Source organism: Desarmillaria tabescens (genome assembly GCF_030435595.1).
Source record: "Desarmillaria tabescens strain CCBAS 213 chromosome Unknown EV420scaffold_31, whole genome shotgun sequence".
Lineage (NCBI taxonomy): Eukaryota > Fungi > Basidiomycota > Agaricomycetes > Agaricales > Physalacriaceae > Desarmillaria > Desarmillaria tabescens.
Window position 1 is genome coordinate 88,062 of NW_026848330.1, and position 22,064 is coordinate 110,125.

The window sequence follows — 22,064 nt, forward strand, 5'->3', positions numbered from 1 at the left end:
GCTTACAATGACTCTAATTGATCCCGCGGGTATAAAAGGCCGCGTGGCACCAAAATTTTCTTGTCCGTAGCACTCATGGCGTATCCTTACCCTGGCCAATATTCAGAACAGTATTCGACCCCCTCAACACCGCGTGAAGCCTTCCCTTCCTGGGAAGCCATTGAACATCAACCTCAAGCCCAACAACAATCTGAGCCGATTTTTACAGGTCAGCTATCGCCGTTAACCCCAACGCTGATGCCAATATACACGCAAGCGGTGCAACCAGAGCATCTCACTGGTGCTGACCAGAGTTCGCCCGTCGATAATAATACTATTCGACTTCTTCCCGCGCCGCAGCCAAGGTCAGCTTTTGGTGACGTGGTAAATCTCAGATGAGTCTTATGCCCTTGTAGCACGTCGGAGCCGTCAACAAGAGGACGCCAACATCTCCGTAGAACTCCCCCTCGATCTCGGGAGCACAGGGTTCATCCTTATACCCGACCGGGCAGCGCGGCTGGTCCTAGTCAAAGCCAGGATCCTATCATTAGATTTGTCCCACCGATACTAGCCCCAGCCAGGGCACCTACCGCACCGCCTACCCCTCAACGTCTCCGCTCGTGGGCCGATTATTATTTCATCCGTTTAATCGTGACTCACGCAGTGACAGCTCCCCCGCTTCGGTCGGCAGCCGTGAACACACCTCTCTCTTGCTTTCACCAGCATCACGAACCCTCGTCATCCGATACGACTGGCGTTACGACCCAGAAACAACATCAATTACCGCCTACTTTGAGCTTCCCGGCGTTAAGCGCGAAGATATTTCAATCCGTCTCTGGACGTGTTTTTATAACCACTCCAGGCAGGTAACAGTGTACGCTACCAGGCATGCTCCCTTCCCAGGAGCAGCGACTTCACGTGATCCTGAACCAGGGAATGAAATATTTTGGATTGAGGGCAAGTACGGTCAATGCAAGAGGTCCATTGTCGTTCCTCCAGACTGCAAAGTACGCCCTCACCCTTCCTTCTCCCTCCTCATCTGCGCTCCGGTTCCTTTCTGTAAGACACCTGTGACTTACGATGTCCTAGCCTGAAGATATCGATGCAAGATATGAAGATGGGATTCTCGTTCTGAAGATCCAATGCGGTCCGCCTGATGACAAGAATGAAGTACAAATAGTACCTCTTCGATGAGAGTGTTGATCTGTTGTTGAGTCTTTGGTTCAAGAGCCTGTGTGTGATTCCGCCCACCCAACTCAAGATTTCAAAAATATCCTCTTTTGGCCCGGGAAAGGTTTTATTTGCGTTTTTCAACGTCCGCTCCGTCGTCTTGAATCTTTCTTGTAATTTTCATGAATTTTCCAAGTAACCTCGAAGAGTCGAGGGCTTGATTCATCATACCCTTTCATTATCGTTAGCATATCACTTTGCATTGTCGTATTTACTGTATCTAGTAGTATTTCATCACTTTTGCTCTTCTTGCGCTGGAAAGATCTGAGAAAACGGAGCCAGAGTTCTTCTCGTTTTTTACCCTCTAATCAAGGCGTCGCCTGAATTGAGGTCCACCTGTAAGTTACGCGTTTTACATACTGTTTATTGATATCCGTGTCATCAATGTTTTTGATGCCTCCGGTAGCACCAAGAGCACCAGATGGTATCCATGTTGCCAGCACTTCCCGCCATCCCTATATAACCTGAGTGCCTCACCGTTTACCGGCTCCGCCCACCCGGGTTGCCAGCGCCTCTATCACACTTTCTATCCGGGCGACGGCAGCACTTGCCCTCCTCCACCGTTGCCGCTGCATCCTACAACAAGACCACATAGATCCGCGCTAATCACGGTCACCATTGCGCACGCCATTTCTGATGCATGCCGAGCGTCGATTGCTATTATACTATCGACTGCCATCTGCAGCTACGTAGCTGGGCAGATAAAAACAGCAGCATTCAAGTCGATGAGAGCGACGAGGCTTTCAACACGACGTAGATTTGAGGGAGGGAGGGAGACAGCCTCGCAACGAATACTGGACTATGCAACCTGATGTTCGCGGTTTTGCTTTTGCTCCACTGGCTGGTAGCGGGTCGGAAGTTCGTACCATACGCCATCGACGCTCAAAGTCTGAGCGTAATGGAAGTTCTTTGGGCACTTTTTGGTAGTATTCATCAAGACGCTGAAGTGCAAGTATCCCTAGTGAATAACTGTCAGCTGAGGGAGACCGAAGAATGTTAGTGGCCTCGGCTAACCCGTGAAAGATGCCGCTCATGCATGGAATCGAGACTCTGTAGACGACGCATTAGCGTCAGCGGATTGAAATTCAATTAAATTGTAATAAAAGTACTAGTCCTTAGCCCAGGAATTTGACGAATCGCCTGTGATAATGGAAATGGGACCCGGGCAATGTAAATGCGAAGTTTGGGCATCGCCACCAACACCTTGTTCCTCGCTGAAACGTCGAGAACATCAAGAATAGGTACAGGGTAATTTCTCAGATCCTTCAAGAGTTCAGACGAAGGGAAAAGCATCACCATTGCGAGCTCTGGTGAGTGTGCATAAGCCAGCTTCAGGAACAGCGTGAATTCTGTCAGATAATCCTGTGGCGTCCATTAGCGGCGAAGCTTTCTACCAAGTGCAGCATCAGAATAAAGGTTTACTATAACACAGAACACAAACGAAGGGGACTTGCTGCTCAAATATGCTATAAAGACTCCATCGCTTCGGGCCGTCCGGGTTCAGCCTCGAAGGCATCCAATCCAGGTGGTATCTCAGTCATAATCGATACCCCTTTTCAGAGAGAAAATTATAGTGTTGGATCCAGAACTGTTCGCTGCTTGTGTGGACATGTAGCTGCCAGCCTACTCAAAACTGAAAGAGGTTGGAAAGAAACTTAGGTGGACCGGACCTTCGGACCGACATCCGAACGCTCCCAAATCGCCGGACTCCAGAGCCTGGACATCAGATAGCTATGCCTGCTATATACGACAAATCTACTAGTGCTATACCATAGCTAAACGATAATCGTCCAAAATATACGCAATGAGGAGGGTATCACCAGAGGTGGACTACCATTATACATAAATTTTACACCTCCCTAGGAGAGGTAGCCCTACTATTATGGTTACTCTGACTGCGCAGTCGTGTCCGTTCATCAATCGCTCCGTCGTCTTCATCGCCGTCCGTCTCGTCTTCCTCCCTCAGCTGCTGGAGACCGACATGCTCAACATGCCCATTAGGATGCCCTTCATCAAACGCATCGAACAAGGTCGTCGTTTGATTTCGGTAGGTCGAACTCCGCTGTCCTTGGCCTCCTGGTCGCGAAATCCCGTCTGGTCCAGTAACAATCCCGTGCCATCCGTCTATGGATAGTCTTCCATTATAGCTCAGATGGCCGGGGGCGTCCTCAGGAGCATTGTAGCCGGAGAGCTCAACAGACGGGCCCTGGTTTCGTGAGAGGTTGAGGAGGTGAACACCGAGGAAGATGACGATGAAGCCTGATATTAGGGAGATGGTATTTGTTGCATCGGTGGTATTGAAACCTTGGAAGAGAATGAGGGAGGCAACGATGGTTGAAGAGGAGAACCCGACGTAATACATAGGGTTTACTCTATAACGTGGATCAGCGGCGATGGAGAAAGATGTCTATGTGTGACGTACATATTCACGGAGAACGTGTCCAGAGATTTGTTCAAATAGTTCATCTGCACCATAATGCAGAACGCTGACACCAGTCCAAACGCATACGTGCTTGGTCGTAGGAACTGGTTGTTTCCTCCAAAAGTTAGCTTGACGGCGACACCGAAGCCTTTGATGGACATGACAGACACTGAGCCGACCACAGAACATATAGATATGTAGACAAGGGGATTTGTCCGGCCATAGCGGGGTACGGCATAGTAAATCATGATCAAGGTGAAGACAACGACGGTGAAAACGTACAACAGGAAACCTAGAACCAGTTTTAGGTCTCCGAAGAAGCAGAAGAAGAGAAGAGCGCACCTGGTTGTACCGCATATCCCAATATTTCATCAACAGTCTCAACAGCTTTGTCTTCCGGGGCGTGCAGAACAATGATCAGTGATCCAATTAGCGACAGCGTGCAACCGAGTCGTCCTAGATGACCTAGCCGCTCGCCGAGTAGGAAGGATGCGAGAACAGCGCTATTTGAGGTCAGCACATGTAGGCCAAGCTATACATAGAAATGCACGCACCCAATTAGAACGCTCAGTGCGCCTAGCGGTGTGACCAATATTGGAGGGGCGAAAGTATATGCAGCAAAATTTGCAGCTGCTGCGGGATAAGCAAATATCATTGATCAGAACGGAGAAATGAACCTTCTCCTAATACAACTGCACAAAAGTCAGTTTTTACAGCAAATAACCAAAACCTTGCACTACGCACGAGTCGACATCCCTGCCCACCATATTGGATTCTTCAGATATGTCATGTTATCCGATGCAGAGGCACCATAAGTAGTATCCGCCGAAGCATTGAGGCCCTGTGGTCGCCTTTCCAGTCAGTGACCCTTCCGGGACGAGGGGTGCATGGCTACGGACCTTTTTGGTTATTATGGAGCTGACACCGATTGCCGCTGAGCTGGACACCGCCAGCGCCAAACCTATCCATTTATCGTCCACCATGATCGTCTACAGCGAGCGACAAGGGCCCCAGGCCGTGGAAATATGAAACAAGCGTGAAGGTGGTGGTCGTAAATGAAGGGAAGAAATGAGTAGCCGGAACGGTCGTGGCAATGATCACGTGAGGATCATCGCCTTTATCTGCGAGGATTTTCAAGTTGGACCTTTCCTTTTTTTTGTTGTTCCCCGTCATCACTGGCAAAACTGAGTCGGTATTCTGAGGGCTGCTGTAATGAGAGCTCAGACATTACTGCCGGCATGATATCTTGGCTTCGGAAAAATACCTCCTAGGAGAAAAAGGCCCTCGGGCCGAGCCCTAACGACGAGTGCTTGACTGCCGAGTCTGTAGCCCTGCTTGCACCTGTACCTGTTCCAACGCTTATCGAGAGAAATCTGTTGGACCCTCATATTAGTACTCTGTAAACTTCCTAAAAGTTCCCCTTCAGGAAAGGACCTTGAACCCACACTTCGTGCCTTATCGTGCGGCTTCTTCCAAAGCATGTTTCTCTCAGCTCCAGTTCTTTCGTGGTCAGGGCCTCTCTTCTTCATGAGTCTGAGTATTTTTAAAGCCTTGTAATGGGCTACTGCACGGTGGCAATCAAACTTCTTCACCTGCTTATTGGGCGACGGTCAGTACCCCAGCAAACCCGAGGCCATTGTATTGGGAGAATCAGAAGTTAGCGTTCTAATTAACTTCTGATTCTCCCGCGTCCAGCCCAAACTCCCAGGTTAAACTTTTGATGCGTTCCTGATGACCTGATGATTTTCAACCTCGCCCTGCGCGAGTCTTTCCCCTCTGTCCCATACTGAAGTCTGCTTCTGCTTGAACAGCGATGGCCTTCTCCTCGTCCTGCTTCCAAGTAGATCAAGTTCCTCTATCGCCAAATCTTCGACCTGGCGAATCTTATTCACGGATGAATCAATAATCCCCAAAGCTTAACGCCACATACGCTGCCGGTGAGTCATCCCAGCTTTCCCATCTCGGTATGGCAACGATAATACCTCCCAAACATCTACAGGCATCAATTGGGGTCGAAGAATACATTTAAAAGCGCAGAGATAGCACTCCAGTGACAGTGCCCCATGGCGCGCAATCGCAATACTACCCAAGCCACCTGTGGCGCCCTCACCCACCTCCAAGAAAAATGCCTCTCGCTCGAAATCGAAATCAGCAGTCTGCGTAATGAGATCCACGCCCTGCGTAATGGCGCGATGGCGTTGTTGATGGAGAACGTAGACTTGAGGCGTGATGTGCAGGTACTCCGTGCGGAGTTACCAACGCCACAGACGGTTTGTGTCGACATCTTTCATCTTGCTCGGCGTCTGATAATTCCCCGGGTCTTGCAGGTACAAGAGGCGAATAATTTAATACAAGGCCTGTTGTTTATGTGTGAACGACTGGAGACGGAGAAACGTGGCAGAGATTCTTCTCTGGAGACCGTTTCAGTCTCGCCCGCCTCTTCCAGTACCTCTGACCAGGAGAGAATAATGGATTGCCTTGCATACCTCAGAGATGAACCGGTGCGTACTCCTTCTAATGATTCTCAGTTAATCTTGACTCCATCGCTTACTAGGAATGATGCAAATCAGACTGATTTGTTGAATTATCCCCCATCATTGACGTGTCGACTCGTCGTTTCTACTATTCCCACCCATCGTTCGATATACTTTAAATATTCTGTCAGCTTTTTCTTGATGCTTTAAGGAGGAGGAACTGAAGGTGTAAGATGTCCCAGTGGAGGAACAAAAACAAAAGTTCTCGGCCCGTCCTGTATTTATAGCAACTCAAAAGTATATCTGCATTCCCCCATGTTGGTGATTTTCGCAATAAGCCACACAGCTTGATTCAATATTGCTTAGTCACCTTACCAGCACGTCGACGATCATGCGTCATACGTTGCTTCACGCGTCATAGCCCCTATATAAACGCGTCGAACCCCTGACGCTTCCGTTTCGCATCTTCCCTCGCTCCCGCCACCATGACCATACTCGAGGGTGAAAATTATCTTCCGCAATTTCTGCGCCGACATCACCGTCTATATCAAGATCAGTCACGCTACCAAGAACGACCACAGGCGCGCCCTGTGCATATGGACGCCTGATACGGTGAGGTCATGCAGCAGGCAATCTGCAGAACTTGGCCAAAGACCATCATGAGATTGAACGCAGCAAACTCTTCCCCGACACAGGTCCGTCGTTTAGCCGCATCATTCCAGTGCATATACTCACCTTTTTCTAGCTGCTCGGATCACCCGGACGAAACGGATGGTTATATCCTTCCAAGGATGCATCGGCGATGATTGCAAAAAGAGCACTACGTACGGCGTCAAACTCGAGGTCCGTTTCTCTCAGGGGTGAACAGCTCGAAGGCATCACCATTCTCACCGCCACCTGTCAGGAGTAGTATGTCTCCCATGTTACGGCGAACCTAGTTCTAAATCTTCGAAAAATATAGCCGGGAAGATGCGCCATCATAGCAAGTCTTTCTCCGTCATCAAAGTCCAATCAGATTCATGGTATAGTTTGTCACATTGTCCATCGCATCATAACAGGGTCTGTTCAGATGGCTACGTCTACGAACACAGGGCGATGATCGCTCGCCAGAGTTCCATCATCCGATAGCGAACTTCCAACCTTATACGCCTCCGATGTCCTGCGAGGAAACATAAATCAAGGAAATGGATCAAGAAATGAAAACTACATACCACCCAAGATTACTTCCTCCAAAGATGAAGTCAATTCTCTGCCAAACTGAAGTGTCAGCTGGTCCATTAAACCCAGTATAAGTGGCAAAATTGTTAGAGACGCTCTGTCTCGGCGCCTGACCTCGAAGGTCAAGCATCTTGAAATCTGGAAGCTGATTCCCGACATTGTACTTAGCCGCGAATGTCGCGTTTATGGCCACTGGTGGGATTGCGCCAGTGATGATATTGTAAGCGCCAGAACTATTACCAGTTGAGGGACTATATTGAACGTCACTAAACGCGCTCTAGTGCCTCGACATATCCCACTCACCTGTTGAAGTCGCCTGTTACAAATACTGGGCCACGCGACCGTACAGCTTCATACCGTGCTCTCGTCAAAATCAATGACGCCCCAACTTGCCGCTGCATATCCGACTGATCATCCAGATGGGTGTTCAATACCGTGAACTTTGTTTTGGCGCCCGTTGTCAAGCTAAAGTTTGCCACAGTACACAGCCGGAAAGAGCCTGCTCCAGGGTATTTGGACGGCTCGAAAGGAGTGAGTCTATCAAACATGAACAAAGGTTCGCGAACGGAAGAGGATGAACGCACGAGAGCCAAAAGGTATCATTCGAAAGCAGCTTGACAGCAGATCTTTGTATCCCAGTGAACACAGATCATCTCTTTTACCTTGCCCAGACTCACTTCTTGTAGAACAACGGACTAAATTCCCCTGCTTCTACCCCATCGTCACGTCCAACACCAATCTACCAGTCCGTCAGCTAAAAACAGCCACCAGCATGAAGTAGCACTCACCCAACCCCAGTCATCCCCAAAGAGCTCCGCCAGATCGGTTACCTGCCTCACTAGTGCTTCCTGGAATCCAGAGATGATAGTTCCCTCACTCAGCAAATGTTCTGAAACGCGTAGCCTCCTCGTACTCCATGGCTGTTCCCCAGACAACCCCAAAAACGTCTCTTGCACAAGAGGATTACCCAAAGCAGAAATTGACTGCGATACAGTGATATTGTCGGGCATCGAGTCATATCTGAGGTTGTACGTAGAAATTCGAAAGTTGGTTGGATCAAGGCTGTCGATATGCATGTCTTGTGAGAGTGAGACGAGAGTGAAGTGAAGGAGGAGAATGACGTTCAGTGCCAAGGAGCGGAACCGTCGGGCCGATGCCATATCGCACGTGGACATGATGCCGATTTTCCCCATCACGACGTGCAAGAGAGACTCGGTCTGCTTTATATGTCTGCCAGGATATCTTCTTTTAGCCTTCTCTGATGGTTTCTGTCGACCAGTCATGTCGCGGCGTTAGCGCATGTGTGTTTCTACTGATTTATTTCTCACAGAAAGAATAGCGAAGCTAGGAAGTCTGAAGGTACGTCTGATCATGAATACTCAAGCACGTTGACTGCGTAGGCACAATCTATCCTGTGATTCAAGCCCATGCTTCCTCTCTCTATTTTTGAACAATGAAGCAGGTCTCCGTCCATCTCTCAACCGTTGGTTCTATCTATGGATTCAAATGACGCCATAGGGAACGAAAAAGACGAATACGTTCCAGGATGTTGGCTGAAGCAGGACACCTGCCATTGCATAAAGATAGACAACTCAAGCGCATGTTCTAGGTGAGTGCTCTTACAGAAAGCCAAACTAATTATAGGCTCCTAATTTCGACACGGAATCCTTCCTGTCAAGAAGAAAGACTGCCAGTAATATGCTTTTGCTGCTGTATAACGATTACGCCTAAGGAGATTACCTTTCAGTTCTACCACTTCAAATCTTGCCAGGAAACGCTTTACCTAGTGAGGTGGACAAGACCATGTAGACGCGAATTTGTTCCGCGCGGATATATACGTGCTTCTTCCATTTTTAGCTCATGATGGTGGTCCCGCCGATATGAGGAAGGTAATGCGCTTTTAACTTCATGATGGGCGTTATCAAATCCAACCCGTTGCCACTGCCGTGTGGAACGAGTGGGCCTTATTGCATTATCGGCTTTGAAAGCTCGAAGGAGATGGACGAGGGTACATGCAACGCAGTAATCCTTGGAGCGTTACCAGATTAAAATGGCACCTGAGATTCTGGTGTCCATCCTTCACAATCTATTCAGACCGGATGTATACAATATTGGTACGCCGTACGCTCATGCTTTACGATTTCCTGAGGATATGGATTAGTGTTGCCGCGGCTCAGCTTATCTCGGCTTAACACCGAAGTCGGTTTTGAGCCGCCGAGGATAGAAGGGTAGGGGGAACAAGAACACAGTTTCTGATAATACCAATAAGTCTCCTGAGTGAATGAAAACATCAAAACACCTGTCATTTTGCACGTTGGTGCAGTCAGAGCAAACGGCTCAAAACCGACTTCGGCGTTAAGCTGAGATAAGCTGAGCCGCGGCAACACTAATATGGATGCGTCTAATCTGTGTTCCAGAAATACAACGGACCGGACGACTTGAGGCCATTCTTTTTTCAGTTGATCTGAGCGAATCTGCCTTGATAAGCCAAATTCCACATCAAGTCTCACACTGCTTGCCTCGAAGAGGAAGATGTGGCTCAAAGGCATGTCTGGCCAACCAAACCATGGAGGAAGCTTCCGCCTTCCGTTTTCTGGAACGTGCGACAGAAACTCCTTTGCCTCCTTGAACTCCCGTTCTACTAGACAAATTTCGAGTTGGCTCAGGATCCTCTAGTTTCTCCTCATTCCCAGTCATCTGTTATCTCATTGTTGTTCTCGTTGCTCTCTCTTGCTCGACGATCATTTTGGTTTCGTACCCCGCTGTCCCCACATCCTCTGGCCGGTTTTTGGTGTCGTTATCGCGCTCCATACCCTGCCATTATTACTGATTTGGTCAGAATATGTCTTTATGTCAACGCTATGTTATTTTATCCCCCAAGGTGTATGCCATACCAACTGAATCTCAGGAACTGGGACTACCTTACATGAATCATTATTCTTGGGGTGCCATAGTCACCGTATCGGCACACTTTAGTGGGTAATGTGTCAAACATTGAAGAAACTTGATTTCTCCGCAGTGGCCTGGAACGCCATGACAGTACCCGTGTGGACCCCGTGTTTGTCATCCGAGAAGGTGTTCGGACGCATCCTTACTAGTTACCTGCGGACTCGGACTCGGACTCGGCTCTGATATCAGTCGCTTCGAGATTTATTAACAATATGGCCCAAGATCGTGCGTGACCCAACTACAGCAAGGACGACAGCTTTAAACTCCGGTGAAACGGAGTCATTAGGTCTTAAAATAGTCCCGGGCCATTGGTGTGAGATTAATTAAGTGGTAGGATAGGATTAAGTGAAATTGACTACTACAAAGTTGGCTCGTATTTATACCTAACTATGAAGAATGTTCTAGTAAAAACTACGGGTGTAGGATGCGCTGTCTGAGTAAGAAAGAAAGTGCTCGAAGTGTCGAGCAATGCAGGCTGATTAAGACTGAATCCGGATCTTGCGTTGGGATGATCTAATTATCCAACAATTGGTTCAGGACGACCGTCGGTAGACTTCCCAGGTTCGTCACATAAACTATTTCTAGGACATAGCCCGAGTTTTTTTTTTTTGCCTCAATGGATGAGCTCTATTATGACATTTACATCATTTTACAAGTCATGAACTTGCTCTCGATAGCCATGGGGACGATAGCTCTGATGACAACTGGAATGAATAAGATAACGGAGTTTCGAGCGATTGATCTGATTTGAGGCCAGGATGTATATTCAAGGCGGAGCTTCGGAGTGACTGAGGCAGCAATAGGCGCGCTATGATGCCAACAGAGACAACGAGGAGGATGTCATCGTGGTATCATTGATTTTCCTTGGAGGAAAGCCACGATCTGATTCGAACTCTGTAGTATGTGTATTGGTTCCAGACATGACTAACTAAAAAAGGATACCGCGAACCTCTAGCAGGCCTTGAGCTATTTTTGAACTTATGACGGATATTGGGAGGATGTCCGTGAACAGAAGGGGATGGGTGAATACCCTGTTTGGCCTCACGTAAGTGGATGTATTGAAATCAGTGGTCTCCCGAAGTAATACTACAGTCCTTCCCGTGTGCTGATTTATCTGCAGGGTAACTCACCATGCTGGATATGTCGCCTTGCACACTTGACGCCTTTTTCAATTTCAATTTCCGAAGCCGCCGCTGTAACCCATAAGTAAACGCGTACTTTTACCTCACTTCAACATTCTTGAGAGTAGCCATCAAGAGGGATGCCGGAAACTATTGAACTTCAATAGTATATGTGTCGTTGCGTTGAACGCAAGGGCACGTATACTAGTGTTTACGCCTGGGCCCGGAAGTTCAGGTCGCTATCTGAAGGCATCCGTCTCTTGTGCGAGTAGAGAGTGTGTTCTGAATGTCGTTATAGACAACTTGGTTTTTCAAGGCTTGTGACGGGACTTTATGGCGGGTTAAAGCTATTTAGTGAATCTTAGAGTGCCTTCTTGGCTTCTTTCTTATTCACAAAACCAGCATAGGCCGTCAACCTGTATGGAAACAGCTGTAAAAATTGCGGTAAATTGGGGACCCCGTCTCTAAATCCTAAGGCCTGGCTTTGGAGCCCTAGTAGTTCAACTTAGGCAATGTAAAACCGTGAGTTCAAGTTCTGATGTGCTGTCGAGACTGATGATACGTTCAGATCCAGGAGTGGCATCCATTGGCGACTCATAGATCGAGCTCAGTGATGGAGTCCGAAAGGAATAGGCCATTATGACTTCACATATAGCGTACGCTCCCGTATAAGTCTCTATAGCAGTAGTACCGACAGCAGGGTTTAGATCGAGAAGGCGACTGTTGGGCACAGGATCACGGTACCTAATAGGCCGGTCATTCCTGAACCACGGTTACAAAGCGATCTCGATGTGAAAGACAAAACCAGAGGTAGATTTGCTAGTACGGATTGAGGGTAGGCCCTTCTACAGATGAGGACTACAAGATGACCAGATAATTTCTTTGCCTGAGCCTTGTCAGAGGGTGAAAAGATGTCTGTCATCTTCAAATAATTTAGCTGCTTCCATCTTAGACAGTGGCTCAAGCGGATGTCCCCTTTAAAATCGTCATAATCATGAAAAGATACAGAGACATCATTCCGCAGCTAAGTCCAGAATTAATATGAGAATATTACCCGACTAAAAACCTTGCACAAATCGTATCAATCTCAGGGTTCCGAAAGAACACGCCAGGGACTAGTACTTGTACATGCCAACCTGTGACAAGAGTTACTCCGGGGAAAAGATAGCAGCGAAGATGCCTACAAGAACCATTGCCTCTTTTTCAACACAACGAGGGCATATCGAACTGATTCAGTAGGTAGCCCTACCAGCTCGGATATCCGTCGAAGAAGCCACAGCATTGAGGGATCGGGATGGCGGATTCCTGACAGACCAATTCCATTGTTCGGTATTCTTGGACTGGTGCGTAAATTTTGACAACAGTCGAGGCCGATGGAGCCAATTCTCCCTGTGTTTGTGTTTGTGCGGCCGGTAGGAGTCATGAAGGTGTTAGCATCGATTGTAATGGAATCATACAAAGGTTTAATTATGTCCTGATAGCTCAGACGGTTTACAGGGTTTTTCGAACTCTAAGGTGAGAATAAGGCCTGTGAGCGACCAACTGAATACAGACTCAGACTGGGGACGTACTACTAGGGAAGCCTTGTGATCACGCGTTCGACGAGAAAGAACGAACGGCTGGAGAATAAAAGCAAAAATGCACTCCGGTAGCAACCTGTTCATATAACACTTCAGCACGACTGTACAAATGATCACCTGAAATTCACAAACATCTTTGAAGTGGTACGCTTGGCTGTGACCGGTCTGACGTACAGATAATATCTTGGCAGATACCGTGTCTTGGTTTCCGGCGCTAACCGGCGGAGTTCGAATTCCACAATTCCAACCAGTAACTGCCGGTACTCAAAACTGGCAACTACGCTCTCACGAAAGTTGCTATTTTACCCCTCCAGCTTCGGTGTCGTATGCTATTCTCCAAGGTTCTGAATTAACTCCACAGCCTAGTTTGCTAATCCATACCCGTCTCTTCTGGCGAAGTCTTGTAATACTAAAATTTGCCATACAGTCTATCTTCAGCCCTTGCGTTTCGAGATAAATCTGGCTAAGGAACGATCCCAAGTTTACATATTGGCATTCAAATGCATCTGAGGATTTCCTTGAGTCAAGAGGCGGAGCATTCCGGAACAAACGACTCTGCAATTTCTTGCTAACCTCTTCAAGGCTTCTCTATATGTGACTGCCGACATATCCATCGTCCCTAGTTCAATGGCACCTTCATCTGAAGTAGATGTCTTCTCAACGCTCCAGTGTGGCTCTTAATCTCTCAGATATCGCGCAGTGCCTAGTGGTCAACAACAGTTCACTATTCTTATCTATGTTCCTCCGGCGTGACCTCTACGGCCCATCGAAGCCTAGTGCCCGTACCCGACACAACTGGGAGAGCGTGAAGGACAAGCATGGCGACGAATGTGGTTACTTCAGGTTTCCCTCTGATACGCGACGTCAACGATTTCTGTTCTTCTCACCATCCACGTCTGATTTCTTTCACTGATATTCCAGAACAGGATATGCTCCGCTTGTATGTGGGAAGGCTCATTAAATGCGGGATTTACGCTCTGTAAACCGGCGCAGCAGCTATTCTAACGGTACGTGAATACCTTTGAAGTCTCCACATTTGGTATCCTATTTGAACCAATTGGCATGTCACCATTCCTCATCATACGAGGTCAGGGCGTGAGATGATGTTGAAAATTCGAACACAAGCTAGAACATATTCTAGCCGTCATAATGTCAGTCCCTGCACCTAGTACCATGACTCACCACTTTGAATCATCAAGCGGGGACGTAAACCCCGGTTTAGATTTTCAAATAAAGATCTTGATGCCATGTAAGAAGGTGAGTGAGTAGTTCTTTTGTGCTGGCATCAGTAACAGTTTCACGAATTTTCCTGTACTTGATTTTCATTTTGGTAGGTCACATTTCTGAAGAAGCGGCGCGGCGCGGCGCGTATCAATTTACACCTTTCCGTGTTCGGACTTCGGGAGGTGCTGTCAAGAAAACATATTATACATGTCTGAGCTCAATATCGATCAGTCCGGCTTTACGAGCATCGCCCTCCTGACCCTGGACCTTATGTACGTTTTAGATCTAATCCGTGGGCTAAACTTGTCTGTTTTCCTCCGGCACTGTAATGGGTACTACTACATAAGCTCCCCCTCCTCCTCCTTCTTCCTTCCTTCCTCATCATTGACTTGAACCTCCAACAGGTTAGCTACTTGTTCTACATTCTTTTCTCCTGCTGAATAATTTTCAGCGAGCCAGAATGTCGTATAGCCTCCCAAACCGTGCATCAATCCAACCTACTTCCAGCCTTCAAGCTCACTTGGCTACTCTCGAAGTCGATGGCATAGCCATCGTCGGGACCAGCAATGGGCACATATATCATTTCCGAGTTTTCATTTACAACGGCGCGCAAGGCTGCAGTGTCAGCTTCGATTGTAATCCTACGTATGAGGCCAATGATCCGGATAAAGCTCGCGTTACCATCGACTTCAAGACTTACGCCTGGACCAAATCCCAAAATGCCCCTCCTAGTCAAATTCCCCCGTCCACTGGCGCCTTCGACGTCAAATTCAAGGCCGCAACGAAGGTGTCGAATATCTGCAACGTCGTATTCAACACTCTCAAGAGAGACCAATACCGGTGCGCTGTTTGTATGTTATTCGGTTTCATTATTCATCGCAATGCAGATTCAATGGCGGTATGGGATGCAGGCACTGGTGTGCTATCATCCTCAGCGATCTGGAGGTGTATGGCTATGTTGCGTACGGTACCACCTTGCAGTTCGAGACATGGGAACAAGCCAAGTGCAGAGAACTTGGCGCAGCCGCTTTCGTCCACCCTCGCGTTCCAGGGAATTTCTATAACTGATTCTGCTCTTCACCAAAAGTCGAATTTGTAAACCAAATGATATTCGAGAAGGGACTATGATTATGAGTAAACTACAAATACATTTCTTCCTTATCGTGTCACTGTTGAAATCATATACAGTCTGGAATCGGTGTTCCTTACATAGAGACGCTATTGTTGGTCCCGCGACACCAGTACAAGGCAATACGCTCTATGAGTAAATTTAAAAGCATGCAACGCCATCCAGGACCGGCAAAGAACACAGTCATGTCGCCTGTACTATCAAATTCAATTATATACACGGGCGGTATGGTCGCTTTCATAAGTCTTCCATACCAATCTGCGAAGTAATTCACTAGGAGATATGACGGAAAAGAATACGACATACCAAGTCTGGGATATCAGCGCTCATTGATACGAGGGAAAATCGGATCGCATCGACGTAAGGCCACTGGCCTCGGGAATTGGATTTCCCAAATATCCACGAGTTCAGTTTATTCCACGACCCGCTATCCCCATGCAAACGGTAGACTTCCCTCATATTCGCACCCTCAAACCATTCAGGGTAAAACCCAGCATTATCCCAGTCTATCACCCAAAGCTGCCCGTCCTTTCCGAGTATCAGATTTCGCATATGCAAGTCCTGGTGAGTAAATACCAAGGGTTTGGTATCGTCAAAAAATGGATCTATTGTCTTGAATGCTTCGAAGTTGGGATGAAATCTCTGCATAACAAGAAGTCTGTTGCGATACCATGCCGCCATGTGGGCATACGATCGGAATGGCCCTGCACCGGAATCGTTGAAGAGACTACCTGTACACCTTTCTGGACCGGCTCCTCCAAAGGGACCGGGAAGTTGGCACAGGTGAGGATTTCGACGAGAAATACTGCGGAGCTGATACACATAATGCCATAGTGATACGACAACGCGAAAGCGCATCCAGAGCCCGAGGTTGTCCCAAACAGATGCCAGGGTCTGACCCTCGATAAGGGACATAGCCAGGTAGCGGGGGAAAACTGAGTCGATGGAACGATAGCATAATGGGACGGGAATAGTTGTTTCTTTCCGGACGAGCACCATAGCCTGTGACTCTTGAGCACCTGGAAAACGTTTGACAACGGTGCCAAATCCAATGGAGCCGACATTTCCTGGGTTCGGGAAATCTAAGAACGTCTGAAAAGTACCCGCGTCAATTTTAGAAGATTCTTTCCATAGCTTGATTATGTCGGAATCGGTGAGATGTTTGATAGGGTCATGCTGCTGATCGAAAATAAACACGAAACTGTAAGCAAAGCTAAAAAGCAGAAACGGGAGACATACTTCCGACGCGGCATCTGAGTCTCCAAGCGTCCGATGTGAAAGAACGAAAGGCTGAAGGATGAACGCCAAAAATCGCTCTACTAAGGACCTGCTCGAAAGAATATGACAGCATTTAGCTTGTAGCTCAAATTCTAAGTGAATAACATACATTCGCGGAACTCGTTGAGGATATCGCAAAGCGCTCGAGGTAAAAATATTGGCGGGATTAGCCGACGGAGCATACGAAAGGCTGTACCGCGGCCCTACTTATGTGCCGTCCTATAATTGCCATCCGGATCTTTACAAGCTGACTCATGCCCGTATTTAAATGACAAGATATTTTTCAAACTTCAAGTTAACATAGTACGGGATCAAATTCCCCCACCGTCAACTCATCAAGACATGGCTTCTTCGCCGTCTTTTTGTCGCATATTACCTGGTGCAATTCGGGCGGTTCGCTGCATTGTGTCATCGTTACTCCTTTGTACTACCGATTCCACTCTATATCCTCTCCTCCGTTGGTACCCCACACGCCCCCACACTGAACGATCAATGCTATTGATGTCACATCTAGTTGTAATTAACCGACGTCGCCTTGACGTATTCATCCATTATGATTCAATATGTATGGCATTGGTGGTTATTTTATTGAAGACGATCTTGCCGCAGTAGAAACCTGCTATACCGTGAAACCTAAGTCTGAACAGGGTCATCAAACAAGGGGATGTTCTGTCTCAATATTTAATAAGGACTTACATGTAATAATAAATGAACTGGCAATACTTGACCCGCGGAAGACGGAGCTTCATACTATGTAAATAGTCTTGTTCTGATGCTTGTCTTTCACGTACTCGTCAGTAGCATGTCATGCCGTCCATTCCACGATGGAGGATGTGAAATTCCCCCCGACAAGAGGCATCAAGGATGATGGTATTATAGAAACAAACATGCAGATCAGACGTCATCCTTTAGATGTTGCCCAGATGCTAAGAACCAGATGTAGGGTGGTGAGAGCCAAGCGAATACAAAGGGACAGATTGCGAAGTAATAAAATCAGCAAGCGCCTAGACAACCAGAAAAAGGCTGTGGAGAAAACTAGATGGTTTTCTGGGACTTTGTTAGTACGTAGACGGGAACAGATCAGAGATCAGAAATCTTTACTCGATATTTCCAATTCGGTGCGAGACACCTATCGGAAGCAGAAGCCAGAGAGACCACTGCCGAGGGATGAATCGGGAGATCCCCGTTAAATCAAGATCCGGAGCGCACGGAACAAGACGAGTCGAACAACGAAGATGAATGAAACAATGCAGCTGAGTATTGGTGAATGGACGTAGCCTTACCTGCATCTACATCAACCGTTTTCTGAGAACATAGCCGGCTACTGGTGAAAATGGCATGACATGACATGTGCCTTCAACGCCAGTAAGGCGCGAAGTGTCGGGGAAAAAACGCCGGTCTTTATGCAAATTTCTGAAGCCTGGGCACTGGACCGTTAATACAATAGAGAGAAGCGTATAGTATGAATGATAGTGAGGAAATTAATTTTTTTTTTAAAATCTGTGCCTGGAAGTGAAGGAAAATGAATTCAATTAACGTATATGGGAAAGACTGTTACCATAACATCCCGCGGAAGATGGGCAGATATTATAATTTTCCTGAGAACCTCAAAGTTACCAGTCGCGTATGTTGGTAGATAGAGATTCCAACTAGATCTGAGGGCCACGATCACCGCGCGGGCCCAGTACAGAGACCACAAGCGCCGTGATTAATGAAATAGGGCTGAGACGCCACTCCAGATAATGACAAAAGAGGTTAGAGAGAGGTGCGCGTACGGGTTTAGGCACTTGGAAGATGGTCAGAGATGTCACAGGTCTTTCGTCATGGAAAAAACGCACATCCAGCTATCCCAAGGAAATAGATCTCAAACCCAGAAACACGTAAAACCAGGCATGGTCATGAATGTTAGGATGAAAAACCAAGGAGAATGGGAACACTGCAATCATTTGCGAGTAAACAGACCATCCATGCAACTAGGATGCCACTACTAAATTATATAGCGTCTAGATGGCATTTGAGGTTGAGTTCCAGGATGGACATCAGAGACGCAGTGGGTGGCAAAATCAGCTCCGACTCGGAATCGGAGCCATCAAGGAATCCTTGTAACTACGACAATAAGCCGAAGAGTGAACCCGAAGGATCACCCCTTGCCTCATTCCGAGTACATGCTTCCAGACATCACCCTGAATGAACACCGTCTTAGCCGGTTGAAGGACGGCAATCAATGACGGTATGTAGCCGAGGGTGCTGAGAGCAAGCCTGCCACGGTTCAACTTTAACGACTGGTATACGCCAAGTGTACGTTAATTAAAATGTATTACATGAATATGACCGGAAACGCACCAAACCAAGGGAAAGAAAAAGCAGGCAGGATATATTCTGGACGCGTGACGGAGTCGACTCCAGTCCTTGGAAGAAAAAGACCGTAATTGAATGCCCGGCTTTGTCCGAGGCACTTCGGTCCGGACTTCCTGCTTCTTTTTAAGTTCAGACCGCCTTCTCAGCTTTCATGAAAAGATTCAAAAATTCGAAGAAACATCGAGCATGCCTTCCGATCTGTATAGGACTAGTAGCATCTCTCCTTCACAAAGATATAGGTACGAAATATAAAACATTCCATGCAGGTAGAGCATCATGATGCCGTAGCTCGCCACCGTGACAGGCAAGGTTGTAGTCGCGGACTTTCCGAGGACATAGATTTTGGAAGGAATAGCGCAGATGGCAAGGTGAGTACCCCTTCTCTATATCATTTTGATAACAGAGACGAGGCTTCTCTTCGCTTGTTGATATCCATTAAACTTTCACCGTCTCAAATACAAGTCACCGTCGCTCATCGGCATGCATAGCAATCGGTACAGATCCACGCACCCTTCGTTTTCAGGGATAAAAAATTTCAACAACCAAGCAAAGTCCCAGTCTACAACCCGATAATTTCCGACATTAAGCTAGCCCGGAGTTACTAGCGCCATGATGTAGGAACCGCAGCGGCGTCCTCCTGACCTTCTCTTACTCAAGATCCCTTTTGTTCTCTCGGGACGTCCGGATATTCGTCTGAGTGAAATCTATTTCTTCTTTCCTTCTCTCTGTCTGTCAGGATCTATTGCGGATAGGTTAGCCTCTCACTGTCTTCCTTTCCTTCACGGGCTGAAAATGCAGTTCAGAATGTCATACGCGCTCCCAAATCGTGCATCTATCTCCTCCACAAGCGAGCTTCGGCTTCAGCTGAATACCTTCGAAGTTGATGGAGTCGCCCTCGTCGGTATCAGTAATGGACATACATATCATTTCCAGGTTTTCATCTACAATCGCGCTCTTGACTGCAGCGTGAGCCTCAACTGTAATCCTTCGTACGACTTTCGTGATCCGGATCAGGCGCGTGTCGACATTGACTTCAAGACGAGTGCCTATACCCAGTTCGAAGACATTACACCCGGTCGGATTCCTCCGTCCACTGGGCTTTTCGATGTCAGTTTGAAGGCCTCCACGCAGGTATGGAAGATCTTCAACGTACTGTTCGACACTCTTAAGAGAGACCAATACCGGTGCGTCGATATCACATCGATTGACTTTATCATTAATCAGAGAGCAGATTTAATAGTGGTTTAGGGTGTAGGCACTGGTGTGCTACTATCCTTAGCGATCTGGAGACGCATGGCTATGTTTCGCCTGGTGATACCATGAAGTTTGAGATTTGGGAGGGAGCCAAGCACGCGGAATTTGGTGCTGCAGTTTTCTTCCTGCCTCGCATCCAGGGAGATTTTTTTGATCGAGCGCTGCCTATCGACTTGAATCTACATCCTACGTGACTTGCTGTTCGACAGCACTCAGCGTTGAAGCTGGATGTCTTACTACGTATCTACGAGACATTCACTTTATACACGCTGCTATGCCCCTAGTAGATTGGCTTTCGTCAGCCGTAAACACGGTAGGAGGATACACTACGGGTAGCAGCTTAAGCAAACTTTGAATAAAAGCAGGAGCTTGTTCGTGCCAATTTGGTCTAACGGCAAGCAAAATATGTTAGAATACAAGAGTGCGGTTGTAGTTATCTATAATAAGATATAACTCAGACTGGCACTCGTAATGCGAGAGAACACGTCTATTCACCTATAATAAGATATAACTACGGTGAATGTAAGTAAAGGTAAAGATAACAAGTAAGTAAGGATATGATCTCACCTCAGACTGGCACTCGTAATGCGAGAGAACACGTCTGAGGTGCACGAGTAAATCTACGAGGTATATATACTATTCAGTGACAGTATGAATGTAAGTAGACAGAAGGAATAAAAGAATGAAAATAACACGACGTGTAAATACTACTAAGTCCGTGGGTATAAACGGGTCCGACTATGGGCGTACTTGTATCTCCAACAAAATAATATACTTTTCTGGGCTGCCCCATTGTTAGACGGGACCAGGAGATTGACATACCTCATCACCCCAGAGAGAATACTACTACAATGACTGAGACATATAACCAATGATGAGGAGGTGCACCTAATCGTGATCAGGCTCTCAGAGACGCAGCTATCTCTTCTCAGGTAGCGAGAGGACTCATGGACAAAGAGGGAGAGTAATTTCCTAAGTTGTACATTCTCCTTGGATGGAATATATATTCGCCTACGATAGTATCAGTTTGATATACTTGTTTTCAATCTTGGTTTTTTGGAGATCAAATCCAAATAATCTTGCCTAATGGTCGTAGCCATGGCGATCTGTGAGCGAGCAGGCAGGTGTTCCCTTACCAATTAGTGAGCTTCACGACTCCAGACAATCACCTAACGAACTAGTCTAATGTCGCATACCAACTTTATCAATTTAAGAGAAGTGCCGAATTAATGAAATCCTCGTGGGACATTACATTAATTGTGGACACAAAATTGCAAACAGAAAGAAGATACACAAGAGCGACGATACGATGTTCAGTTAGAGGACTCAAGAGGTCAAGATGTCGCAGTAGTGCCCAACCACATCTGTGGTATTCCTACATTTATTAGTCATCCTGCCTATGCCATGGTTCATCCTGAACACCAGGTAGTGTCATAGTCTCCATCTGCCGCGTAAACTCATCCATTTCTCTTGAGCTGCCTCACGGATGGCACGATCATATCCACCTGTCTCGTCAACAGCTGCGTCCGCATCCCAAGATATCGGGAGACCTCTCCAACCCCCCCGCTTGTAGATATAGTTCAAGAATGAACGCCAGAGCGGGTCAAGAGAGAGCACAGTAGGGTCTCCGATTATAACAAGCAATGCTTTCGCCCGTGTTACCGCAACTGGGAAAAAGGAAAATATCATGAGCTGGCAGTGGAAAAAAAAATGAGCAAATGGACATGGACGGACCATTGAACCGACGGGGGTTTGCAACGAATCCTGAGTGTGGCGGAGGTCGAACTCGATGAACTCCGTGCTGCTTCTGACGGTTGATATGATAATCACTTTGCGCTCCTGATTAAC

The 22,064-nt window shown here is 47.2% G+C and overlaps 7 protein-coding genes across 7 annotated transcripts; 3 read left to right on the forward strand and 4 right to left on the reverse strand.

Moving 5' to 3' along the window:
* The first annotated feature begins 65 nt into the window (after positions 1–65).
* On the forward strand, positions 66–1,200 carry EV420DRAFT_1558780 (uncharacterized protein). The gene is made up of 4 exons (XM_060473751.1): positions 66–344; positions 396–599; positions 650–986; positions 1,069–1,200. The coding sequence occupies exons 1-4, from the start codon at positions 76–78 to the stop codon at positions 1,171–1,173; spliced, it is 915 nt and encodes a 304-aa protein (XP_060327918.1). The 5' UTR covers positions 66–75; the 3' UTR covers positions 1,174–1,200.
* Positions 1,201–2,870: 1,670 nt separating this feature from the next.
* EV420DRAFT_1558789 (DUF803-domain-containing protein) lies at positions 2,871–4,757 on the reverse strand. The gene is made up of 7 exons (XM_060473752.1): positions 4,531–4,757; positions 4,376–4,472; positions 4,309–4,323; positions 4,186–4,261; positions 3,974–4,134; positions 3,632–3,923; positions 2,871–3,581 (listed from the first exon to the last, which is right to left on the reverse strand). The coding sequence occupies exons 1-7, from the start codon at positions 4,612–4,614 to the stop codon at positions 3,059–3,061; spliced, it is 1,248 nt and encodes a 415-aa protein (XP_060327919.1). The 5' UTR covers positions 4,615–4,757; the 3' UTR covers positions 2,871–3,058.
* A 2,413-nt stretch (positions 4,758–7,170) lies between these two features.
* Positions 7,171–8,399, reverse strand: EV420DRAFT_1273935 (Endonuclease/exonuclease/phosphatase; the record flags this gene model as incomplete). Its single annotated transcript, XM_060467794.1, has 6 exons — positions 7,171–7,254; positions 7,313–7,574; positions 7,627–7,860; positions 7,908–7,949; positions 8,001–8,062; positions 8,112–8,399. The coding sequence occupies 6 exons, from the start codon at positions 8,397–8,399 to the stop codon at positions 7,171–7,173; spliced, it is 972 nt and encodes a 323-aa protein (XP_060327920.1).
* Positions 8,400–12,054: 3,655 nt separating this feature from the next.
* Positions 12,055–13,136, reverse strand: EV420DRAFT_1558801 (uncharacterized protein). Its single transcript, XM_060473753.1, has 4 exons — positions 13,106–13,136; positions 12,965–13,049; positions 12,578–12,903; positions 12,055–12,529 (listed from the first exon to the last, which is right to left on the reverse strand). Coding segments are annotated over exons 1-4 (462 nt in total). The 5' UTR covers positions 13,108–13,136; the 3' UTR covers positions 12,055–12,480.
* A 1,286-nt stretch (positions 13,137–14,422) lies between these two features.
* EV420DRAFT_1558804 (uncharacterized protein) lies at positions 14,423–15,314 on the forward strand. The gene is made up of 3 exons (XM_060473754.1): positions 14,423–14,601; positions 14,649–15,037; positions 15,085–15,314. Exons 2-3 carry the CDS (start codon positions 14,658–14,660, stop codon positions 15,263–15,265), a joined length of 561 nt encoding a protein of 186 aa, XP_060327922.1. The 5' UTR covers positions 14,423–14,601; positions 14,649–14,657; the 3' UTR covers positions 15,266–15,314.
* On the reverse strand, positions 15,315–16,875 carry EV420DRAFT_1766182 (uncharacterized protein). The gene is made up of 4 exons (XM_060480868.1): positions 16,714–16,875; positions 16,566–16,653; positions 15,633–16,505; positions 15,315–15,584 (listed from the first exon to the last, which is right to left on the reverse strand). Coding segments are annotated over exons 1-4 (984 nt in total). The 5' UTR covers positions 16,716–16,875; the 3' UTR covers positions 15,315–15,563.
* A 2,674-nt stretch (positions 16,876–19,549) lies between these two features.
* EV420DRAFT_691558 (uncharacterized protein) lies at positions 19,550–20,696 on the forward strand. The gene is made up of 3 exons (XM_060483104.1): positions 19,550–19,714; positions 19,766–20,146; positions 20,194–20,696. Exons 2-3 carry the CDS (start codon positions 19,767–19,769, stop codon positions 20,408–20,410), a joined length of 597 nt encoding a protein of 198 aa, XP_060327924.1. The 5' UTR covers positions 19,550–19,714; position 19,766; the 3' UTR covers positions 20,411–20,696.
* Positions 20,697–22,064: the final 1,368 nt, after the last annotated feature.

Bases quoted from the DNA above. Each gene is read 5' to 3' on its own strand.
- EV420DRAFT_1558780 (XM_060473751.1), top strand. From the start codon at position 76: ATGGCGTATCCTTACCCTGGCCAATATTCAGAACAGTATTCGACCCCC. The intron at 345-395 runs GTCAGCTTTTGG...ATGCCCTTGTAG, and splicing joins CTTCCCGCGCCGCAGCCAAG to CACGTCGGAGCCGTCAACAA. The intron at 987-1,068 runs GTACGCCCTCAC...ACGATGTCCTAG, and splicing joins TCGTTCCTCCAGACTGCAAA to CCTGAAGATATCGATGCAAG.
- EV420DRAFT_1558789 (XM_060473752.1), bottom strand. From the start codon at position 4,614: ATGGTGGACGATAAATGGATAGGTTTGGCGCTGGCGGTGTCCAGCTCA. The intron at 4,135-4,185 runs GTGCGTGCATTT...GACCTCAAATAG, and splicing joins GCACTGAGCGTTCTAATTGG to CGCTGTTCTCGCATCCTTCC. The intron at 3,582-3,631 runs GTACGTCACACA...TCCACGTTATAG, and splicing joins GACACGTTCTCCGTGAATAT to AGTAAACCCTATGTATTACG.
- EV420DRAFT_1558801 (XM_060473753.1), bottom strand. The intron at 12,904-12,964 runs GTACGTCCCCAG...TTCTCACCTTAG, and splicing joins ATCACAAGGCTTCCCTAGTA to AGTTCGAAAAACCCTGTAAA. The intron at 12,530-12,577 runs GTAGGCATCTTC...CTCTTGTCACAG, and splicing joins AAAAAGAGGCAATGGTTCTT to GTTGGCATGTACAAGTACTA.
- EV420DRAFT_1558804 (XM_060473754.1), top strand. From the start codon at position 14,658: ATGTCGTATAGCCTCCCAAACCGTGCATCAATCCAACCTACTTCCAGC. The intron at 15,038-15,084 runs GTGCGCTGTTTG...ATCGCAATGCAG, and splicing joins CTCAAGAGAGACCAATACCG to ATTCAATGGCGGTATGGGAT.
- EV420DRAFT_1766182 (XM_060480868.1), bottom strand. The intron at 16,506-16,565 runs GTATGTCTCCCG...ATTTTCGATCAG, and splicing joins ACTCAGATGCCGCGTCGGAA to CAGCATGACCCTATCAAACA. The intron at 15,585-15,632 runs GTATGTCGTATT...ATTACTTCGCAG, and splicing joins GCGCTGATATCCCAGACTTG to ATTGGTATGGAAGACTTATG.
- EV420DRAFT_691558 (XM_060483104.1), top strand. From the start codon at position 19,767: ATGTCATACGCGCTCCCAAATCGTGCATCTATCTCCTCCACAAGCGAG. The intron at 20,147-20,193 runs GTGCGTCGATAT...ATCAGAGAGCAG, and splicing joins CTTAAGAGAGACCAATACCG to ATTTAATAGTGGTTTAGGGT.